Source organism: Acinonyx jubatus, chromosome F2 (assembly GCF_027475565.1).
Source record: "Acinonyx jubatus isolate Ajub_Pintada_27869175 chromosome F2, VMU_Ajub_asm_v1.0, whole genome shotgun sequence".
NCBI classification, from domain to species: domain Eukaryota; kingdom Metazoa; phylum Chordata; class Mammalia; order Carnivora; family Felidae; genus Acinonyx; species Acinonyx jubatus.
The window spans coordinates 44,448,084-44,470,999 of NC_069394.1; the positions used below are offsets into that span (position 1 = coordinate 44,448,084).

Here is a 22,916-nt window from a genome sequence, read left to right on the forward strand (position 1 = left end):
ACACCAAGACAAGCGTGCACACACATAAAAGAGAGGAATAGAAAAGGTGCTACAGGGGTGCCTGGGTGATTCAGTCAGTTAAGTGTGGGACTCTGGATTTCGGTTCAGGTCACAATTCTAGGATTGTGCGATAAAGCCCCACATTGGGTTCCTCACTGAGTGTGGAGCCTGCTTGAGAGTCTTTCTCTCTCTCTCTCTCTCACTCTCTCTCTCTCTCTTCCCCTCCCCTGCTCCCCAAATTACTTACAAGGGAGAGCACCCTCTATCTCATTCTCAAAAAAAAAAAAAAAAAAGCGAGAGAAAGAAAATGTGTCACAGATTTCAGAGGGAGAAGGAAATTATTCTGGATAGGGGTAAACTTGTGCCTTGACACATGAGCAGGAATCCAAGTGAGAGAAGTTATTAGACAGCCTTCCAGAAAAAGGGTAGAATATGAGTACAAAGCAGGACAGCACGGGATATGTTCAGAGAACGCAGAGCTGCTAGTTTAGAAGGAGCACAGCTAGCCAACGGGGAGTAACGGAAAATAAAGCAAGACATTCTGAAGTCAGAATATGGAGCACCTTAAAAGTAGTGAAAAGGGAGTTTTGCAGGAGTGAGTGACATCACTCTCGCATACATTTATTAAACACCTAAATTTGCCAAGAGGTGTGCTGCACGCTGGCTCAAAAATCAGAGCTAGGCTTTGGTAGGATTAATCTGACAATAAAATGTGGAACAACTGACCATTTAAAATGTTAGTGGAAGAGGAGCAACCAAAGGAAAAAAGACAGAGAACACCTCAACTGGACCCAGAAGGAACAGAGAACAGAAATGAGCCGCGCGTTGGACTACCTAGAGGCAAACTGATCATATGTCCAGGAAACACAGTTTATTGTTCATTTGATTTTTTATTGTCAAATATAGAAACTCACGGGGCGTAAGAATTATCTTTATTTGGAATTCTGTGGTTGAAAGAAGTATCACAATCTTTTCATTTCTCAGACTTTTCTAGAAAAAAAAAAATCCTCTAATGCAAGAGGCAGTGAGAATCAAGAGTGCTAGGGGTGGGCAGTGATTTGACTCTTCTGCCTTCCTTCCTGCCCCAGCTATAGAAAACGACAAGGTTGTATAATGGGACGACGGGAGCATGACAGTATTAACAGTATTAAAAGACACCGGGGCATGGGAAGTCGTTGTATTTTCATTGTTCATTGGGTGGTGGCCGGGGGACAGCTGTGGGAAGAGGTAGGAGGCTGCATTGACTATGTCTTCACATTTCAGCTGGACAGATCTGGCAAAATCCATAATCAAATTAGAAAATTATTACACATTTTCCTACTCCTTTTTCATCAAGAACTGCATTACAGTTTAAACAATATAAAAACACATTCCCTATCTTCTGGGCAGGGATAAAGGGAGAAAATGGTAAATTAGAAAAAAAAAATCTCAATTCAATTTTGGCTACTTAACATAGTGATACCATTAACATTTAATTGACCTTTTTCTTATTCAAGTTATTCGACTTACATTTATTAAATACCAGCTGCTGGAATTATAAACAGTCTCTGCTCTACAGACTCACAGTCTAGAAAGGGAGGTGTAAACATGTGGAACATATTTCCTGGTAGTCTGAGGCATCCTATCATGTAAATCCTGAGCAATGTCTCACCAAAGTGTGGGGGGGGGATCAGTTATAACCATGTCCAGAAATATCAGAGAAGGCTTCTCTGAGATGATTACATTTAAGCCGAGCCTTGAAGGACATGCAGGTGATGTGAAAAAGTACCGTGAGGGCCTGGAGAATTGCAGGTACACAGTTTTCACAGCCAAGGCCATTGCCCCAGTACTCAACTCATGCCTTCTGTATAGGCTGCTGCTACTATTAAGGAGGTGAAATGTGGAAAAGAACCAACAAAATGCCTGGCCTTAGAAGTTACGGGGTTGGGGCACCTGGGTGACTCAGTTGGTTAAGTGTCTGACTCTTGATTTCAGCTTAGGTAATGACCTCACAGTTCGCCAGCACCCCCGCCGGGCTCCGCACTGACAGCGCGGAGCCTACTCGAAATGCTCTCTCTCTGCCCTTTGCCTGCGCGCGCGCGCGCTCTCTCTCTCCCTCTCTCTCTCAAAATAAATAAATAAACTTGAAAAAAAAAGTTACTAGGTTGAGTTCCTTGCTTCTGCCTCAGTATGAGTTTAGAAAGCCATGTAGTGTAGCAGTTAGGAGACTGTATACTGGAATCCAACTCCTACTTTGCCAGGTCTTAATTATAAGATTCTGAATAAGGCACTTCACCTTTCAGTACCTTCATCTGTATAATGGGAAGAATAATATTATTTATTTCATAAAATGTTGATGGGGACTGAATGTGTGACTAAATGTAGTAAAATGAGAACAGAACTTGGCATATAATAGGGTAATAAATATTATTATTTTTAATGTGAAGGATTTTCATTTTTATAAACTTAAGGATTATAATTCTAATTTTACATGTATTACTTCTTAGCTTTGCTAGGTAGAAATACAGCTGGAAAGATTAAACAAAGTAATGACTTTTAGTCATAAAATGGCTGTGAGATAGTGTAACATCATCAAAAGAGATTTCAGATTGTCCTCCCCGTGCGCTTCAAAAGAATGAAGTGAATGATTTTTCTGGAAGGAGTACATATGATGTGTTGAATAGGCAGGTGAAACTAGTCTGTATTTTAAACCCTGTCTACACTCACAATCCCCTTATTTAATATACTCCCAAAAAATGTTTAGTACAAAACCAAAAGTAACTGAAAATTTCCTACTTGGGTCTGCAGTTGGTTTTTATCATCCCTGAAGACAAGACTGTATTTCCAGAATGCACCAAGTACAATAATACAAGGCTCTGGCACTAAATACCCCCACCTGTGTCACCCCATGCTTGTGCAACTGTCAAACAAAGGAGCTGTATATCCCCATGTCCTCCAGGGCAGAAATCCTGTTCCATGGTTGCTTCAGAAAAGTAGAGCTTGGGAAAGCTTCCAGAAGTAAATGGGCAGGGGACAATCCCAGACCCCTCTCAGTTCTTGGAAAAGGGAATGGGCAAAACGCCCAACATGAGAATAATAAAAGCTACAGGGAGAAGAGAAGAATGGTTTTAAAAGTGCCTTGACTATTACTGAGTGTTTGTTTCCCCAACCTAAATGCTTACTGATGTTGGCATTTTAAACAGGGCCACTTTGCCTGGAAATTAACACCCCATTTCTGTGAGTGAGCAAGCAATTCCTTTCTTGGCTGCTACTGTTTTTTGGCTACAAAATTCTTCTTTTTTCTTTTCTTTTTTTTTTTTTTTTGAAAAGTAACACTAATAACACAAAATTGTGTCAGTTACAGCAGAAACACTTCCTTTGCAAAATGAGACATATAATGTACCTTAGAGGTAGATGGTAGAAATGGAAACAAAAAGATTCCCAGACCAGAAAGTTCAGTTACAATCACATACTGCATAAGTTCTAATCACAGGGGTCCCTGCTATGTTACAAAAATGTAGAAAATCAACAACAATAAAGGTATACAGAGGGGAAGAAACAAGACAAAAAATAATACAATGAGTATATTTTTATGAAACTCTAAAAAATACAAACTAATCTATAGTGATTAATGGTTGATGGCAGGTGGGGGGTCCTAAAGCAGTGAGAAGAAGGTCAAGTGTCAAGGAAAAATCTGGGGGAGTCACAACTATCTTGACTGTGGTGATGGCTTCATGGGTATGTGTGTATGTCAAAACTTGTCAAATGGCACACTCTAAATATGTGGAATTTATGTGTGGCAATTATACCTCAATAAAATTGTTTTTAAAGGGCCCATTACCTAATCTACAACATGGAAACCTGTCACATTACATTATTGTGGTTATATACGTGCACTTTATACTAGCAATATAAAAGAAATGGTAAGGGAGAAGAGAGACAGGAATTACTTCTTTGCCTGAATGACAATGAATGAGATATATTTGAATGCATTTATGTTTATGACATACATATAAACAGCTTACCTAAAAGGTAATCACATCACTCCTAGGCAAGTCTGTTTACTCTGATGAAAGCAGCCCACAGTAAGGAGTGCATAGTTCTCAGTGCAAGATAGACCAAGTAAACAAACAAACAAAAAAGATAAGAGTATTGAGAACTTAACAACATAACCAATAAGGTAGAACTTACAGCTATATACTAACAGACTCTTCAATCTTTTCCCCAAGTGCTCATGAAATATTTACAAAAATTGATCATATGTTAGGTTACAGGGAAAACATCAGAAAATTCGAAAGTGTAGATATATTACAAACAGCACTCTGTGACCACAGTGCAATAACACCAGAAATTATTGGCAAAATTGAAAAACAAAAAGACCCATTCATTTGGAAATTTATAACCTTTTCCTAAGTAATTGTTGGGTGAAAGGGGGAAATATAAACTGAAAAGTACAGAATTTCTAAAAAATATTGACAGTTAAACACTATCAGAATCTACAGAAAACATTTCAAGCAATCAGCATGATAAAATTCACTAAATGCATTAAATGCTTTTATCAATAAAAAATTTTAAATTATATTAAATGATTGAATCCCCACCTCAAAAACTAGAAAAAGAACAAATAAACTAAAAAAAAAAAAAATAGCCAAAGAAAGGAAACAATAAAGATAAAGGCAGAGGCAGCAATAGAAAGAAGTAGACATACTATTTCAAAATCCTACTTTTTTTTTAAGAATAAAAATAGACAAACCACTAGCTAATTTTATTGAGAAAAAAAGATAAAAGCACAAATATAAAATGAGAAAATGTCAAAGCAGAAAACATTAAAACAAGAAACTGTTTGAAAATCATAAGAAATCAAAGACCTATGTACAAACAAATTTGAAAAGTTAGATAAAAAGGATAATTTTCTAGGGAATACAGATTACCAAATTTGACCATATTGGAGACAGAGTCCTGCAACTGACCGATTTTATAGAAGAAATAGAGAACATTATCAAGAAATTACCCCCAAAAAGAGCACCAGGAAACAGATTATTTCAATGGGATATTTTTAAAAGGACGATTCTACAAACCTTCTAATACTAGACCCATCAGTAGTGCTTAAGAAAACTGAGGATAAAAGGTTAGGAAGAAAGTAAAATATGGATAACTAGATCTGATAAAGAGCACAAAAAAGAAAACTGTAGTCCACTACCATTGAAGAAAAAGGATGTAAAAGTACTAGATAAAAATTTGATAAACAGAATCCAAAACCACTTTAAGAATAAAATACACCAGGGGTGCCTGGGTGGCTCAGGTGGTTAAGCATCTGACTTCAGCTCAGGCCATGATCTCACAGTTTTTGAGGTGGAGCCCCACGTCGGGCTCTGTGCTCACAGTTCGGAGCCTGGAGCCTTTTTCGGATTCTGTGTCTCCCTCTCTCTCTGCCCCTGCCCCACTTGTACTCGTCTCTCTCTCTCTCTCTCTCAAAAATAAACATTAAAAAAAAATCTTTTAAAGAATAATATATACACCATGATCAAGTGGGAATTATTAAATTTTATTTTTGAATGTTTAATAGAAATTATTAAGGTTGGTTCAATGCTAGGAAATCCATTAATATGATATAACATATAATAGACTTCAGAGGAAAAAATAATATGATTATCTCTATAGGTGCTGGAAAAACCTATAGAAATATTCAATACTCTTTCTAATTTCTATTAAAATTCAAAAATATAAAGCAGTAAATAATTTCTTAACATGGTAAAATATACACATTCCATTCTCAAGGCCAGTATCTTCACAGAGATGACATTTTGAGTAAGTTCAAGAAAAGACAAAAAAGCCCACGGTTTCCACTATTATTTGCCATTATAACAGATATCATCTAATGAAACTGAACAAGGAAAATCACAAATTATATTATTTTGTAAAAAAACAAGGAAGTAAAAATATCTTTATAAAATACTGGAAAATTAATGAATAATAAAACTCATTTAAACTTTTTTACAGTTTATTTTTTGAGAGACAGAGAGAGACAAGGGGAGGAGCAGGAAGGGATGGAGAGAGAGAGAGAGAGAGAGAGAGAGAGAGAGAGAGAGAGAGAGAGAATCCCAAGCAGGCTCCACACTGTCAGCTAAGAGCCCTATGTGAGGCTCAAACTCACAAACCGTGAGATCAGGACCTGAGCTGAAATCAAGAGGCAGACACTTAACCGACTGAGCCACCCAGATGCCCCTAAAACTCATTTAAATAGTAAAAAAATAAATAAATAAATAAAACGAACAACTCAGTAAGAACTCAATAAGGTATCAGGATATATAATTAATAGACCAAAGCACTCCATATGTACATGTACACAATACTGGAGCTTGCTTATTCACTTTCTTCATCCAAAAATAATTTATGCTTTCCTGATAATGACATGTTCAGTTACCCCTCTTCCCACCAGACTGTATCTTCTATGAAAAGTGACCTCACCCATTCTCTCCCTCCTGTAGTCCCTATGTCTAAGGGATATCTGGTTAGGGTAGAGACCCAATAAGTTATTTTGTGGCTGGCACTGATTTTAATCTTTCTAGCAACTATCATGTTCTTTAACATTCCAATTTTGTTCACTTTTCTTTTTGTGAGGTATTCAAGGAAGGAATGCCTTTCCATCCCCAGAGATGAATTTTAATTAGTCTAAGGCAATCATGGTAATATTACCCCCACCTCATCGGCAATTAATTTAAGAATGGGCATGTGATACTTTTAAGCATGAGAAGTCGAATGGGAACTTTCTAGTGAAAGTTTTCCTTCCTGAAAAAAAAAATGTACAAGGAGAAACTGCCATTTTTCTGAGTCTTGCTGTGATTATGTGAGGAGATGTGCCTGGCACGATGGCAACATCTTGAATCATGCAGTTATGGGGCATGGGGTCACCTAGGAAGAAAAGTAACCGGCCAAGGATGGCATAGCAGGGAGACATAAAAAGCATAGGCTATTGATGAAATTACAGGTACTGAATTAACCAGCCAGAAATTTTGCTACTACCAGAATTCTTGTTATATGAAACACTAAAATCCATCTTTTAAGACACTTTTGTGTGGATATTATATTTTCTGCAGCTGAAAGCATCTTAACATACATTTGTTAAATAAAGAAATGAATGGAAAAATATCAATAGCTTTTATAGACAGAAACAATAACTAGGTAGAAGACATAATGGTAGAGAAGTCCCCAGGCATAATAGTAACAAAGATGATTAAATACTTAAGAATAAATACTCAGGAATAAATGTACAAAACCTGTAAGAGGAAACACTCCTGAAAGACTAACAAGTCTGACAAAATTAGACTGTGACAAAAAGAAAGGCCCCTGTTCTTGGATAGGATAATTCAATGTCATAAAGATGTCAATTTAACACAATCTTGATAAAAAATATCAGCAAGTTTTTTTTTTAAATGGAGCTAGACAAGTTGATGCTAAAGTTCAGAAGAAAGAACAAACTTGCAGAAATAGCCAGAAACATACTAAGACATAAAAACTGCAAAGGTGAACTAGCCTACCAGATCAAACCAAACTACATGTCTTAATAATTAAAACAGGGTGCTACTGCCTCAAGAATATATATACAGACCAATAGGATAGGACAGGATAGGATAGGATAGGATGGAATGGGACAGGACAGGATAGGATGGGATAGGATAGGACAGGACGGACGGGACGGGACGGGATGGGATGGGATGGGATGGGATGGGATGGGATGGGATGGGATGGGACGGGATGGGACGGGACGAGACAGAACGGGACGGGACAGGACAGGACAGGACAGGATAGGATAGGATAGGATAGAAAAGAGTAGGTCTAAGTAAGTATGGATATGGTAAAGGTAGCATTACAAACTACAGTAGCAAAGGTGAGTGTTTTAATAAATGCCACTGGCCCAACTGGGCAGCCACTTGGAAAAAGAATGCAATTAGATCCTTATCTCCCACCGCACACAAGAATAAATTCCACACTGACCAGGATAGTAAATGCAAAAGAAAATCAAATAGAAAATAATTTAGGGGTGCCTGGGTGGCTCAGTTGGTTAAGTGTCTGACTTAGGCTCAGGTCATGAGTTCTAGCCCCACGACAGGCTCTGTGTTGACAGCTCAGAGCCTGGAGTGAGCCTGCCTCGGATTCTGTATCTCCCTCTCTATCCCTCTCCCACTTGCTCGCTCTCTCTCTCTCAAAAATAAATAAACATTAAAAAAATTTTTTAAAAGAACTTAATAAATTAAAATTTTAAGAATATGGTGAATTCTTCTATAAACTTAGTGTAAAGGAAAAGCTTTCTTTTTTTTAACAAAGTTTATTTATTTTGAGAGAGAGAGAGAGAGAGTGCAAATGGGGAGGGACAAAAAGAGAAGGAAAGAGAGAATCCCAAGCAGGCTCCACGCTGCCAGTCTAGAGTTCAAACCCACAAATCTGCGAGATCATGATCTGAGCCAAAACTAAGAGTCAGATGCTTCACCAACGGAGCCACTCAGGCACCCCATGGGAAAGCTTTCTAATATTGACAAAGTCCAGAGACAATTAAAAATATGATTGATAAATCTGACTACATAAATTTTTTTTAATTGTCTGGTAAAATCTTGCAAATTAGATTAAAACACTTGCAGCATATATCACAGTAAAGGGCTAATATCCATATATATATAAAGAACTCTTAAAATTTGAGTGAAAAGGGAACAAAACTCTAATACAAAAATTAGAAAAATATATGAACACATAATCCACAAAACTGTTGCAAAATAGTCATATATGCGAAGATGTTATAATTTGACATCACTCATAATTTAAGAAATGCAAATTACACTTGAATAAATTTCTCACTTATCTGATTGATTAAAATTTTTAAATCTAGGGGCGTCTGGGTGGCTTAGTTAGTTAAGTGTGGAATTCTTGATTTCTGTTCAGATCTTAATCTCATGCTTCGTGAGATCAAGACCCCAGTGGGCTCCATGCTGACAGTGCAGGCCGGCTTGGGATTTTCTCTCCCCTTCTCTCTCTGTCTCTCCCCCACTCGTGTGTGTGTGTGTGTGTGTGTGTGTGTGTGTGTGTGTGTGTGTACGTGTGCACACTCTCTCTTTTTCTCAAAGTAAATAAATAAAATAAACATTAAAAAAATTTTAAGTCTGACAATACATTCTGTTGGTGAGGCAGAGGGTGCTCTCGTGTATTTCTGTCGGACTGCAAATGGCTACAACCCTTTTGTCAGGGAATTTGAAAATATCTAACAAAACTACATTGACCTTTCGAGACAGGAATCCCATGCTAGGAATTCACCTTAGACACTACCAACATTATGAAAATACATATGCACATTCACAGTATCATTGCTTACAACTGCAAAATACTGGAGTCAATTTATATGCCCAAATAGAGGAGAATGTGTTGAATAAACAGTGGCATAGCCATACAATTGAGCACTATGCAGCAATAAAAAGTATGAGGGGCATTTCTAGGAGCTGACATGGAATGATTTCCAGGATATGCTACTGTTAAGTGAAAAAAGTCAAATACAAAAGATTATCTTTAATGTAAGAAAGAAGAGTAAATAAGAAAATATTCATTTTGTAAAAGTATAAACCAGAAATGACTGAGATGGGTCACCCATAGGAGATGGGTTAAAATAGAGCGGAAATCAGAGGGAGAATGGGGATGAGTTGGGGAGAATGACAGTTCTCTGAATGTACTGTTTTTCACAGTCTCTTCGTGTTATAGTAACTAAAGTCACCAAATGTCAGACTCAATTCTCTTAAAATCACAAAATTATTACCTGGCATGATGCCTGCTATTTCTTGGTTTTCAGATTCTGAACTAATAGTTCATTTTCTAATGCACTAACTTTTCTGAGGATCTACCATGTGCAGAGTGCTATGCTAAGTGCTATGAAGACTGGAAAACAGATGTAGATACTGTAATTAATCTTAAAAACACTGTGTTCCAAATAACATCTAATATTCAAAGCAAACCAAAATATTATGGGTGTACAGAAAGTTGGAGGAAAGGCAAAAAAGAGCAATTCTCAAAATAAAATCTGAAATTTTATGGTATGAAAACCGTTTGCTATAAACATACATCTTAATCCTAACTCCCTTATTGTTTCATGCCATAGTTTCTCCTAAAAATAACATCAGACATGTTAAAATTAAAGAGAAAGACATACTAGCATCATTAAAACAATATTGAGGAATGTAAGTCGAGTAAAGAAATGGAGAAACAGTTGAAAGGGAGACGAAGTTAAATAAATAAAAGCAACAACTTAGGGGGGAACGTTATTGGTGAACTACCAGAAAAAAAAGGAAAAGCACTAAGTCACAGAGACCTTACTATCTAATTAAAAAACAAAAACCAAAACACAAAAAACAAAAAAGCAGACCAGTTCATCAATTGAATGGGTTGCCAGACATTGAAGAACCTGTTTCCATGACCTCTTGTAACACAAAATGCAATAAATGTCTACATAGTGTAAGCTCTGGTGGTAGGGTCATCGCTTACTTACAGCTGAGAGCATTTCCAACTGATACACAATCTGTGAACCACATCGGATGTGACGGTTTCAAGCACCTTAACGATATAATTTTATTCACCTAACTAGTTCCATCAGCTGGAATTAAAAATAAGTAAGACAAGGTAAACAAACACCATCTGTGTTTGTAGAAGCTGGACACCTTGGTACTGCCCTCCTATTCAGTAGATTTCAAATCCGAAGGAGGAAGGGAAAAATGACCGAAAAGCTGGATCCAGCAGACCCAAACAGATCCTACGGTTCTGGTTGACAATGGACAGATGAGTTTGGAGGTCAAATAAAGTCCAGCCATCTGTTCAAAAATTGGCTAAAACGTGGGTCACATATCCAGGATCAGAGCTAAAGACAAAGGAAAGCAGATGTTTGATGAAGTTATAAGACAAAACATGCAACTCTCTGGATCAGATTTTACATGTAATAAAAGTCCATGAAAACCAAATTATTTTTATTATCTTTAATAATATCCTGTTTTACTCTTGTGATTCTAGGGAGTTTCTTTCCGAGAAATGAAACATTAATTTTTTATGTTGTTTGAATCCTGGCTTTTACTTTTATATTTTATTATCATTTGAATTCTTAATCCAAATATGCTAGATAATAACAAAATACCTGATGATTGTTTTTTAAACTATGGAAAATGGTTAAAATGAGACTAACCAGAAAGCTACTGGGTTTTATTGTTAATTATTTACTCTCTTGGATTTTTAAAAATGGTAATAATATACACCTAAAACTACCTGTTCTGTGCTTAATAGAATAAGAGGAAGTCCAAACCTAGTAAAAACCATAAACTCAAAGAAAGCCATGGATGGAAAATAATGGGACCAGAAGGAGTAGTGGTATTATCTTTGCTGTGCTAATACAGAGATTTTTATTTTATTTTAAATGAACAGAAATCAAGGAAGACCTATACCAAATCTATGGCAACATATCAATTTCTGAATCATCAGTTCACATGGCTCATTATTTCTGAGGTGGACACAGATGACATGTCCATTAGAAGGCCTCACAGTGGCCCATCAAGGCAGAAGAGGCCACTGAGCCTGCCTGTGCAAGTGTCAGAATACATGGACATCATCCATGTTTAAAAAAATATGATGAAGGTCACAGGATGCTCAACCAGTTTGTATTTCATGAAAGCACCGCTATGGCCATAAAAGATACCTACTGGCCTTCCAGTCTGGTAGTTTCCTAGGCAAAACTGCTGCTCAGATGATCTATTCACTAAGGACCTAGGAAGAGTGGAGTTAGCATTGGTCTTACATCTTCAATTCTCCCACGCTTTTTACAGAGCTAGAAGGCAACATAACTCTAACAATGTGTTTCCTTCCCTCGAGATCACATCTTTTCTTCTAAACCTCCAATTCCAGGCAATCATCAACTACTCTTTTTTCCCTTCTTGACCTTTATACCATCTTTGACCTTGTAAATAATGTTACAGTGTAATGTAACAGTGAGCCTCTGCCCACCCAGAAAACAGCCACCTGGAAAGTTTATGTACATGTAACTCAAGAGAAAGCAGAGGAAAAGCCAAAATGGCTGTCAGACGTCCATGTCTAGTAGTCAGTCCCCGCCCCCACATTTATTTTATATTCACTTCTGAATTACCTAATTCTGACAACTGATTGGAGACAGCAAATTACATAGTCTGATATTTTGAAGGAATAGACAGGCTAGAGTAGGCCTGGCAACCAAATAGATGCCTGAGGTTGAAAGGGGCAATGGCTGGTGCCAGTGTGAGTCGAAAGACTTCACACCAGCCGGTGTGTGGCACCAATGAAACACCACTTGTTACCGCTATAGGCGGTAACATCATAAAATCTGAAAATCGGGAAGGACCCTAGAAATCTAGTCATGTCTCTTCCCACTGCAGGAACTTCTACCTTGTTTTGCAGTGATGATCCAGTCACTGTATGAACACAAGGATTGCCTCACTGCCTTATAAGGAAGCCTATTCCACTTTGTAAAACATTCTTCAGAAATCTTGTTTTTGAAAAGTCAACAATTACTTCCCTGTAACTTCGATTTCTTGATTCTGATTCATTTATTCAACTAGCACTTACAGAGTAACTACCCTTATAGTAGACAGTATTCCCATAAAGATAAGACACATCTGGGCTGCATCCATCTCGAGAGACAAAGACATGAACATGAATAAAAATAAACCACCAACTGCCTGTCCTTCCACTGTCTCCCTTTCTTCATTGCCAAGTCGCAGCACCACTTACCTGAATCACACCTCCCAAGAAGGAAACGGCTGCAGCAACACCAATCCTTTGCATCTCAAAGTCAGATAAACCCAGTATGCTTGTGTTACTCTGCGTGGTGAGGTTCTGGCTGCTCAGAGGGACAAGCCGTTCCACTGCATTGGCTGATATTAAGGATGTCAAGGCGAAGGTGCCTAAAAGGGAGTGATGGTGGGGGTGGGGGAATCTTCTGTTAGTAACGGACTCGATAACAATGGTTGGATTCCACCATTAAAGCTGAATCCATCTGCTGGGTGTAAAACCAGATAGATTTATCGGAAACACTCTTCTCAGCACCCCGACTCATCCACCCTTCTCTCCACAGAACAAACAAACTTCCCTACATAAACACATTTTCCTTCAACACACAGCCACACCAATCTCCTTGCTCTTCCCTCCCAGGCCTTACAATTTCCCACCTCTCTGAGCATGGAGAATGTCCTCAGGGCAGGGATTAAGATCATGGCCTAGACTTGAATGTCAGTCCTCTATTTATCAATAATGTGACTTAAAGCACATTACTCTGAGTCTGCATTACCTCATCCATAAAGCCTATCCATAATATCTACAGTTCAGGGCTTGGGGGAAGTATAAGTGAGATGATAAATATGAAAACCTCAGTAGGCTCAGTAGCTAACTACAAGCTCATTCACTTCAATTTTAAACCAGTACAACTCATTTCACACTTCTGACTTCTAAAACTGTAAGATAATAAACTTATCTCGTGTCAAGCCACTGAGCTCATGGTAATTTGTTACATCAGAAATAGGAAACCAACACAATCAATAACACAAACTGACCACTGAAGAAATAGACACATACTTAGAGGCTGAGATCTTAAGGGTACAAAATACATAGAAATGCCTCTATGGATATTTATAGTTAAAAGCAGATTTATTATTTTTAATTTAATATTTAAGACTAAGGTATCATTTTTGTAATAATAATAACTGATTAAATCTTTTCTAGAAAGTACTAAGTTAGACACTGTACATCAACTATCTCATCCAACTCTCACTACAGTCATAGGATTTTTTTTTTATTTCACTATCCAGAAAGCAGAAAACAGGCCTTTAAAATGCTGTCCAAGGTCATGCAGATAGCAAACAACAAATAGACATACACCCAGGACTATCTAACTTTAAAACCCAGGTTTTTAACCAGCTGGCTCTATTATGACTATTTGTGATATTTCACCTTTTATTTAGTAATGCAGAGATAGGCAAGGTAATAGATATACTAATTAAAGGGCATTATAGAATCTAACTGAGAAGAAACCTAAAAGATCCTTCAGTCCAAATATCGATTTCATAAAAAAATATTTTTCAAAATTTGAGTAACTAAATTCTATACAGTATTTTCTTTCCCTCAAAGTGTATAATTTCTCTTAATTCACTGTAAATTCAAAATATATGGCCTTCTCTTATGACCTTTTTACAACCTAAAAATGCAAAGAATCTTTAAAATAAGCTTGATTACATAATAATATAGTAATATATTACAGTATGGGTCGAGTATCTGAGGCACAAAGAGATAAATGTCTTGTCCTAATATTTACTGAGGTCGTCAGAAGTAAAGTTAGAATTGCTTTGAAATGTAATCAGTAACTAATGAGCACTTCTGGGTCGCTTTCATTAGTAACATGAGAAGCATAAACATAGACAGAAATTATTACCTGTGGCAACATGACGTCCCATTCCAAATATGGCGTAAATGATGGCAGGAAACAGAGACCCATATAAACCGAACACGGGGTGCACAGATGAGAGAATAGCAAAGGCCAACCCTGTCAAGCAGACCCAGGTAGTTAGGATCACCTTATAACCCCAAGATACAGTCCACTACAAAGTAGAAGGGATATTGGTTTATTTAATGACAAAAGGGACTATGATTTAATTATTCTACTTGCTCAACGAGAGACTACATTACGATCCTCAATTACAGACCACTCCCTTATTTACTTTATATTTAAATTTCAATTCCAAAAGCTCTCACTTTTGGACCACTACTTTCCCCCTTGATTACAGAGGCGTCTATAAGGAAACGCTGGTTCAGAGTCTTGCTGGTAAAAGTGATAACATCACAAGCAAAATATCTCCACACACACTTCGAAGACCATTTCTATACTTTTGGTATTATTTTATTGGCACAATAGCATCTGCAGGATAGGTAAGACTGGTAGTATTACCAATGACAGATGAAAAGGTCAGGAAGGCTGGGACAAGAAGGACACGCACTCAAGGGGGCCTGGCTGGCGGCTTCCTGGCCGGCCTCACCTTGTGTATCACAGGGGAAGGGCAGTGTGTGAGTCCGTGCTTTTCCCATCCTGGACCCCAGCCCATTTCAGAGATAGTTTCTTAGAGTGAAAAACAACTTTTTACTTAAATAGTAAGAAGTAACTCATAGCTGTTCATTTTTATTCCTCATAGACACTACTGCCTACGTAGTGTGTATGTTACATACACATAGAAAACTTTCTCAGATATGTCTAAATGACCACAAGTGGTTTAAACGTGACCGAAATATATGTGAGTGTGAGCTCATTAAATTGATCTTGCTTGTGGCTGGTCCTTGGCATTAAATGGCTAGTTAAGCTAGGTTCTGACATTTCCATTCAAGTCTACACAACTTGCTGATAGGCATTTGATTAAGCATAATGCACTCTATAAATAAGGTACAAAGAGACTTGAGGAAGGGAGTGGTGTTAGAATACAGATTACCCAAATATGAGGTTAATTCATTATTCACACTATGGAGCCCAACAATATGGTTCCAAGATCATACTTTTTACTGTTTAACTTTTACTCTTTTAAAATTAGGCTTAATTTCTTTTTAAATATGTAAACTCTAGTTACACATCAGATATTTTTTCAAACCCTACAAGACATCTTACCTTCAATTAAAATACATAAAAGGCTACCAATGACCAGTCCCTGATTTATTTTTAAAAACTCATCTGGATTGCTATTTACACACAATGTCTTCTTAAATGTCTGATGAAAATAAATAAAAAGTGATTATAGAAGGGTCAGTGGCAGAGGCTGTTCTAGAATTTCAGGCATACAGGATGAGAGGCAGCACAGCACGCTGGTTATTGGGAAGGATGGTGTTAAGTCTTCCCCGCCCCACCAACAAGCCCCTCCTGGCATTTATAGCTTATGCAACTTTGTAAAAAGCGTACATTGCATCAGCCATGCAGAAAGCTAGAAAATAACTTTTTTCATTCATTTTCAGAATGAGTTACCTGAAAAAAAATTACCAATCAAGAGACAGAATGCTGAGTGTTTCCAGGTAAGAAATAACGTGACCCACATTTCGGAAGATCCCCCAGATCTACTAAATCAATGATGGGGGCAAAGGGAAATTGCATGCAGCATCTTTAACAAAAGCATCTTGGATGAAATCATATGCATGCTAAATTTTGATAAATGTGGTAAATCTCAGCAAGATAGGAGTTGGCCTATTTGACCACATTTTTATCCTACCTGCGGCAGCAAATGTAGAGACCAAGCTAGAAGCAGTGGGATCCTGCCTCTTGCCTCGTCAATAGCTACCTCTTTATCTGTTTGTTTTATTGTTTTATATCTTTCTGTCTTTCTTGCCCTCCCTCCCTCCCTCTCTTTTCCTCTCCCTCTCTCTTCGTCTATCTCTATCTCCATCCCCCAAATCTATATATAGCAAAATCAGTTCAAAAACAGAATTTCTCTGGATCTTATATTCTTACCAAATTAAAATGGGCACCATCGTGTAAAACATGTTTAACTCAAATCTTTAAGAGATCTCTAAACCCATATGTGCAAAACAATCACTTCAGTAGATTCTACAAAAACAAGCTCAAAGACCAGAGATCCTGTAGACACTTCCTTCATTTCATCGGATACTGACACTGAGCTTTCCCTTTAAGCAACAGTGTCTTTCACCCTCAGCCAGAATCTGCTTCTCTGCTAACACGGCAGTGAACAATGGCCCAAATAAAAGAGGAATGGATGAATGTAGATAAACAGTGCTTTAAAACTTCAAATACTCCTTCCACAAATAAGAACGATAAAACCCAAGCCATCCTCCCACACATACCTCCAAAAGCACAGGGGGCTGGATAAAATTTCCTTATTCTGATTCATTTATTGTTCTGGATCACAACATAAGCCACATACATATTTTCATACGCAACACACTAACACAGCTAAAATATGTTAAATACTCCAAAAAAGGTGAAAGTATTAACTGGCTTGAGTCACTTACAAATTAGCCACATTATCTACACTCTTCTCCATGTTTCTAAAACAGGGTATTCGATAAATTAAGAGCAATTAAGAGAATTACAGCCCTCTAACTCTCCAATTTCGGGAGGAAAAACTTCAAATGCTAATAAATATTTGTATTACCCAATCTAGTTGAGATTGGAGGAGAAGCAAGACAACAAAAAGAAGGATCAAGAAATAAAAACAAAGTAAGTATTAGGCCACAGGGTGCCCAAAAGGGGATATGGAGGAAACAGAGAGCAAAGGGGAAAGGGAGAGAGAGAGGGAGAGGGAGAGGGAGAGAAAGAGAGAGAGAGAGAGGGAGAGGGAGACATTGGAGGAGGGAGCCGAAACCTTAAGGTCTTTAGAGGGCCGATTATTTTTAAAGATCAAAAATCATATATTGGTCACTGTCTGAAGGCTTTGAAAGGTGCAGTTTTTAAGAAAACATGTTTTGTAGGTGTAGTGATGGCTATTACAGTACAGGAATAGGATAGACTCCATATTCCCACGTCAATGTCATCAGTAGTTTCAGGACTTGCAAACACTACCAAAATTTCAAGGGCCCCTGAACACAAAGTCAAACATTGCCAACCAGTCCCTTGCCCCTCCAACCCAGGGAGGCTGCAGGGCCGTGCAAATGGCTTCCCCAAACACAGCGCCTGACCCCCGAGGGAGATGAAGAACCAAAGCAGATAGGTAACTCAGTCTCTACCTCTGCTCCTACAACAACTTCTCTGCTGAGATGCCTAGAAAGCCACTCGGTCACTACCGGTGAGAAAGAGAACTGTTTATCACAGAACTGTTTTATACTTTAAGATACAGATTTTGTTTTCTATTTCAGCCCAGTCTTATCTGCATTTACTTGATAGCAATTATTCAGAAAATCAAAGAAACCTGACACTGCAAAAGATCGTGTCTAGTAAGTAAATAACGTGTTGGAAGTTGGGGATTGGGTATTGGGGTTACACGTGGAGAGCCACTGCTGGAGACTATGTTTTGTTGGCTCAGTGACCTCACCTGTTTATTCTAAGGTCAGGCAGCTAGGACTCAGAATCACTGGTTTTACTCCCCTTAGAACTGGGGTTTTAAAACTCTTTTTAGAAAAGTTTTTTTTTTAATTTTTTTTTAATCTTTATTTATTTTTGAGAGAGAGAGACAGAGTGTGAGCAGGGGAGAAGAGAGAGAGGGAGACACAGAATCCGAAGCAGGCTGTCAGCACAGAGCCCGACGCAGGGCTCGAGCTCACCAACTATGAGATCATGACCTGAGCCGAAGTCGGTCGCTCAACCGACTGAGCCACCCTGGTGACCCTGAATTGAGTTTTTATATGAAGTAATACAATTTAATTGTCTCATTAATCTCTCCAATTTCCAGTATATCAGAAAGAAAATATTTACAAAAATATCAAGGGTGAACCCAGGCTGATGGGCTCATGCAAAGACTCCAGAGGCTCCTCCCAGGCTTCATCTAACTGAGGCCTCTGCAGGATCACTCAGCACTAAATGCAAATGAGATAAAGGTGCCCCCTGCTGGATGATCAACCCACCTTATCTGTGACCTGTGTCTGAGGAACTGCTCCCCAGAAAAGCATAGAAAGATTTCCTTATCTTCTGCAAAAATGGAAGCTTTTAGTTTGTTCAGTCTCGAAAATATTCATGTCTCAAAATCATGTTAAAGCACTGTATTCAATTTGTTTCAAGTTGCCAAGGAGAAATCAAACATTACTTTTCAGTTCTCCATGCTGGGCCCACAGACGAATTACTGCATTTAGGTATGGTTGAAGGAGGAACTCTAGAATTTGAGATATTTATTTTAAAAGCAAAGCTGAGCTTCTTATCCTAATAAGTCACATCACTTAATAAATTATAGCATTACCCAAGTAACACCCCCTCAGTAAAGATACTTCATAGGAGCAAAAGCCAATAACAAAAGCTTAATTATTTCTTATAATGCCTAGGGGGTGGGAGTGGAAGATGTCATGAATATGGAGCATCAGAAGTATTTTTGTGTTCATTTCAGAACTTATTCTGAGCCCAGAATGTCTAAAGATAGAAGCACTTAAAGTTCTCATTCCAAGGAGTAAGGACTAAGTATCAATAGTTCCGTGAGAGTCAGAGAAAGTGTTCAGAATTTAGAGAAAGTACTAACAATAAGGCTCAAAGAAAGGAAATGAAAGATTCAGTCCTGTGCCGCATTCTTTAATCACTGACTTAAGGTTCTTATGAGGAGCCTTTTTAATGAAAATGAAAGGGCAGCTTATAGAATAAAGGAAATGGAAAGTAAGATGAACCTGAAGTACTTTTACAGGTTAACAGTTAAAAAGGAGAAATCGCTGCCTAATGATATAAGGTGGCTTGCAGTTCTGTTCTCCCTGTCTTCCTCCCTCCCTCCCTTCCTTCTCCCAAACTTCTCCTTTCCGCTTTCTCTATTTTTAAAATGATCTCCTATTTTCTAAGGTGGTAGAAATATCTGGAATCAAAACATTGGAGCAGTGGGAAGACAAGAATATTGAGTCACTACAAATGGCCTATTAGCTACACGTTGTATTTCCTCTTAAAATGATGAATCATTTGCCCCAGGACTAAAAGCAGAATTGGTACATTTACAAATCTAATAATGAAAACTAATTTAAAATATGTGGACACACACACACACACACACACACACACACACACACACAAAGTCAGGACTCCCACACAGTGTGGAATGTTTCTGAATGGGTTACTGGCCAGCTGAACAAAGGGAATTTCGTATGTCACACACACCACCACCATTTAGGCCCTCAAGAGAAGCAAAGCCTAGACATGCCCTCACTCCATCCATGGATTCTAGCAGGGAAAACCTCTGGGTCCTTCAAAATCTAAGTTGATTACTTTCTGTGACTCCTACATACTGCTGAGAATATGTGCTTCTCAATTTTAGATAGGGCACATAACCTTCATTCATAGAGCAAACGAATGGACACGGGCCCCAAGCCGACCAAAGCCACCAACCACCACGGCTTCAAGCCAGTTGAATTCCCCAGTCAGATTTATAAATCTAATAATGTCCCCAGTCAGATTTCACTGATAAGGAGGGGCCTATGGAACACTGCAAAGCCTCCATATTTTTGTTCCTCCTCTGCTCCCATACGATGAAATTCCTGTCTACAACATGGGGATAATGTTACCACCTGCACTCTGGTTGAATAGGTCATTGGCTTCCGTGGTACAACATTTGCTGTTTTTAGCCACCCATCTCCATTTTCCCTTCTGTTGCTAGCAGGACACCAATTTCCTTCGGGAAGTCCCTCCTTCCACCCAAAGATCATGGGCTGAGAAAAGGGGAGTTGCCTCCTACCCCAGGCTCTAGGTGGGGACACATGGCTCAGCCCGGCCAACTGGAGATTTGCATTCCTTCCCCAAAGCATCTAGTGTAGAGAAGGACATGGGATACCTTCATGCTTAATGAAAATCCATTTCACTTTTATTAGAATTGTTAATGAATACATAATTACCTAAGAATATATACCTAATTCTTTGTATTAAAATAACTTAGGTAGTAACTAAACAAGGAAATGACCTGAATAGTCATCAATATAGAGACGATTAGATGAATTTTAGTATAACAGTACTATGGCATATTACACAGCTCTTAAAAAGAATGAATTAGATCCATATCCACTAATCGGGAGACATGTTGATTATATACTGTTAGATAGGACAAACAAGTTGTAGGCTTATATTTTTTATGTAATACTTTATGCAAAAATCCCAGGAGATTCCACATCTTTTTACACATTTTTGAAACTTTTTTCACCCTGTATGTTGTTCATAAACCTATCCAACTTATACATTTTTGATAGAGACTTCTAAAAGCAATCTGAACGTTATCCTGAATGTTATAGAAGTCATTAGATTCTTTTCCTAATGGAAGCAAGGTGACGAGGTTTGATTTTTACATTTTTTTAATGTACGTTTATTTTTGAGAGAGAGACAGAGCGCAAGCAGGTGAGGGACAGAGAGACAGAGACACAGAATCTGAAGCAGGCTCCAGGCTCTGAGCTGTCAGCACACAGCCCGACGTGGGGCTCAAACCCATGAACCGTGAGATCATGACCTGAGCAGAAGTCTTACAGTTGACTGACTGAGCCACCCAGGCACTTCTTCAGCAAATTAGTCCAGCAGTTATGTGGAAGACACACAAGATGGGTGGAAGGAACAGTTAGAAAACTACTGCCGATATCCAAGTAGTAGCAGTAAGCAAAGAAAATGTGGTTCCACCACATATAAATAGCCATTACACACACAGTTAACAAAACAAATCAGTTCCCTGGCCTATGGCGTTAGCACAGAACACTTTCTTCCCAGAACATGTCACAGGGTCAAAGGTGACTGACCGGATATGAGTGGACATGACAGGAACCTCATAAAAGACAGCGAACATCCTGCTTTAGGCCCAAAGAGACTGGACAGGTAAACGTGAGAAGCCTGAAGGCCTGGTCAATGCCAAAATTGGAAAAGTGAAGGAATTGCCAGATGCATGGGAAGAGAATTAGGAAAAAAGGCATAAAGAAGTCAAGGCCAAAGTCTGTGGCAATTCCACAGAAACAGTACACATGACAAAGAACAAAAATGTCCTTTGAATTGGATAACAGAAGGGCCAGTGGTGACCTCAGACTGAGCAGGTCCTGGGGAAGAGAGGGTGTAGGAACCAAGCGTGGGTGGGTTAAGGAATGGACGCGAGTGCAGGGAGAAGGGGCAGGAAACACGAACGAAACCCTGAAAATCCTTATTAATGAAGAGAAGAGAAGAAGGCTTGGTGCCAGGTGGAGACATGGGGGTCAAAGAAAGTGGAGTTCGTTTATTTTCTTATTAGTTTTAAGATAGGACACATATGAGCACTTGGGCAGTCAGGTTTTATGAGCCCTAGATCTTACACATTTTGACAGGCTTCCTAGAAAAAATACTTAAAAAGTGAATTAAATTAAATTAAATTAACGAAGTGAATTAAAAAAAAACTGAGAAGTAGCATAAAATTAGTTACAAAGGTGAATATTTATTTACACTGAGAAATCATGCTAAATTATAAAAATCTGACAAACTCCACAATCAAATACCCACAAAAAATAATACACCATTTTTATTAACTTCCTGATATAACTCTACACTTCTTTTTCACTTTATAATTGCAGGCTGTATATGCTCTGAACACTTCTTCACCTGAAAATAGTTTTTGTAACATTTTCTATAGAGACAACAGAAAGATAAATTTGGCTCTCCTCTTGCACATCACACATTTCTCATATATCATGTCAAGTGCTCTTGGCCTCGCCCGTCTCTCGTAGCCCTGCAGGAGCTGTCTGACTTCATGCAGTGCAATCTGACAGCTTCTCTTTTTCTTACCCTAGCATTTCTCTGTCGACACCTGCTCTGGGATTCTGTGAATGCCCAGACTCCCGCGTGTCAGCTCAGAGGCGTACCCAAGGGGTGCGCCTCTGACCAATGACAAAGTAAACTAGTGAATACACGTCTCCTTGTTTCTCCCTACTGAAAGATGGCCTGGAGGTTCAGTTGATACCTTCTTGGGGCCATGGCCCCCATGATACAGCCATGTGCCTGCCACCTTGGAGGTAACCAGCCCCCTACCAGGCATCCTCAGAGTCCTTTATTCTGGCCCTCCAGGCTTGCATTCCCTAATTATAAAGTTGCACAGAAGCCCTCTGACTCAGGTTCCAATTTCTGGGGAAGCAGACTAAAATATCAGTGTGTATTTAAGTTTGCTTTTTTATTACTGGTAGATTAGAAATTTTTATTTTAGCTTTATGACTAGTTACTAATATTACGTGTAATTCAAACTAAAGACTCTTTTGAGGTTCTTGATAGCTGTAAGATTTCAGGGCATTTCAAGTTTTCTCGT

General features: G+C 38.4%; 1 protein-coding gene across 4 annotated transcripts in view; it reads right to left on the reverse strand.

Annotated features, from left to right (window-relative positions):
- Window positions 1-22,916, reverse strand: part of SLC26A7 (solute carrier family 26 member 7) — a 155,017-nt gene that overhangs the window by 77,364 nt on the left and 54,737 nt on the right. For 3 of the 4 annotated variants that reach the window (XM_053208544.1, XM_027064252.2, XM_053208545.1), the window contains 2 exons: window positions 14,450-14,560; window positions 12,757-12,929 (listed from right to left, as the gene is read on the reverse strand). In XM_053208544.1, the coding sequence (XP_053064519.1) occupies window positions 12,757-12,929; window positions 14,450-14,560 (284 nt within the window). Of the gene's footprint in view, window positions 1-4,004; window positions 4,609-12,756; window positions 12,930-14,449; window positions 14,561-22,916 lie in introns of those variants that run through there. The other variant, XM_053208546.1, reaches the window with a different exon arrangement.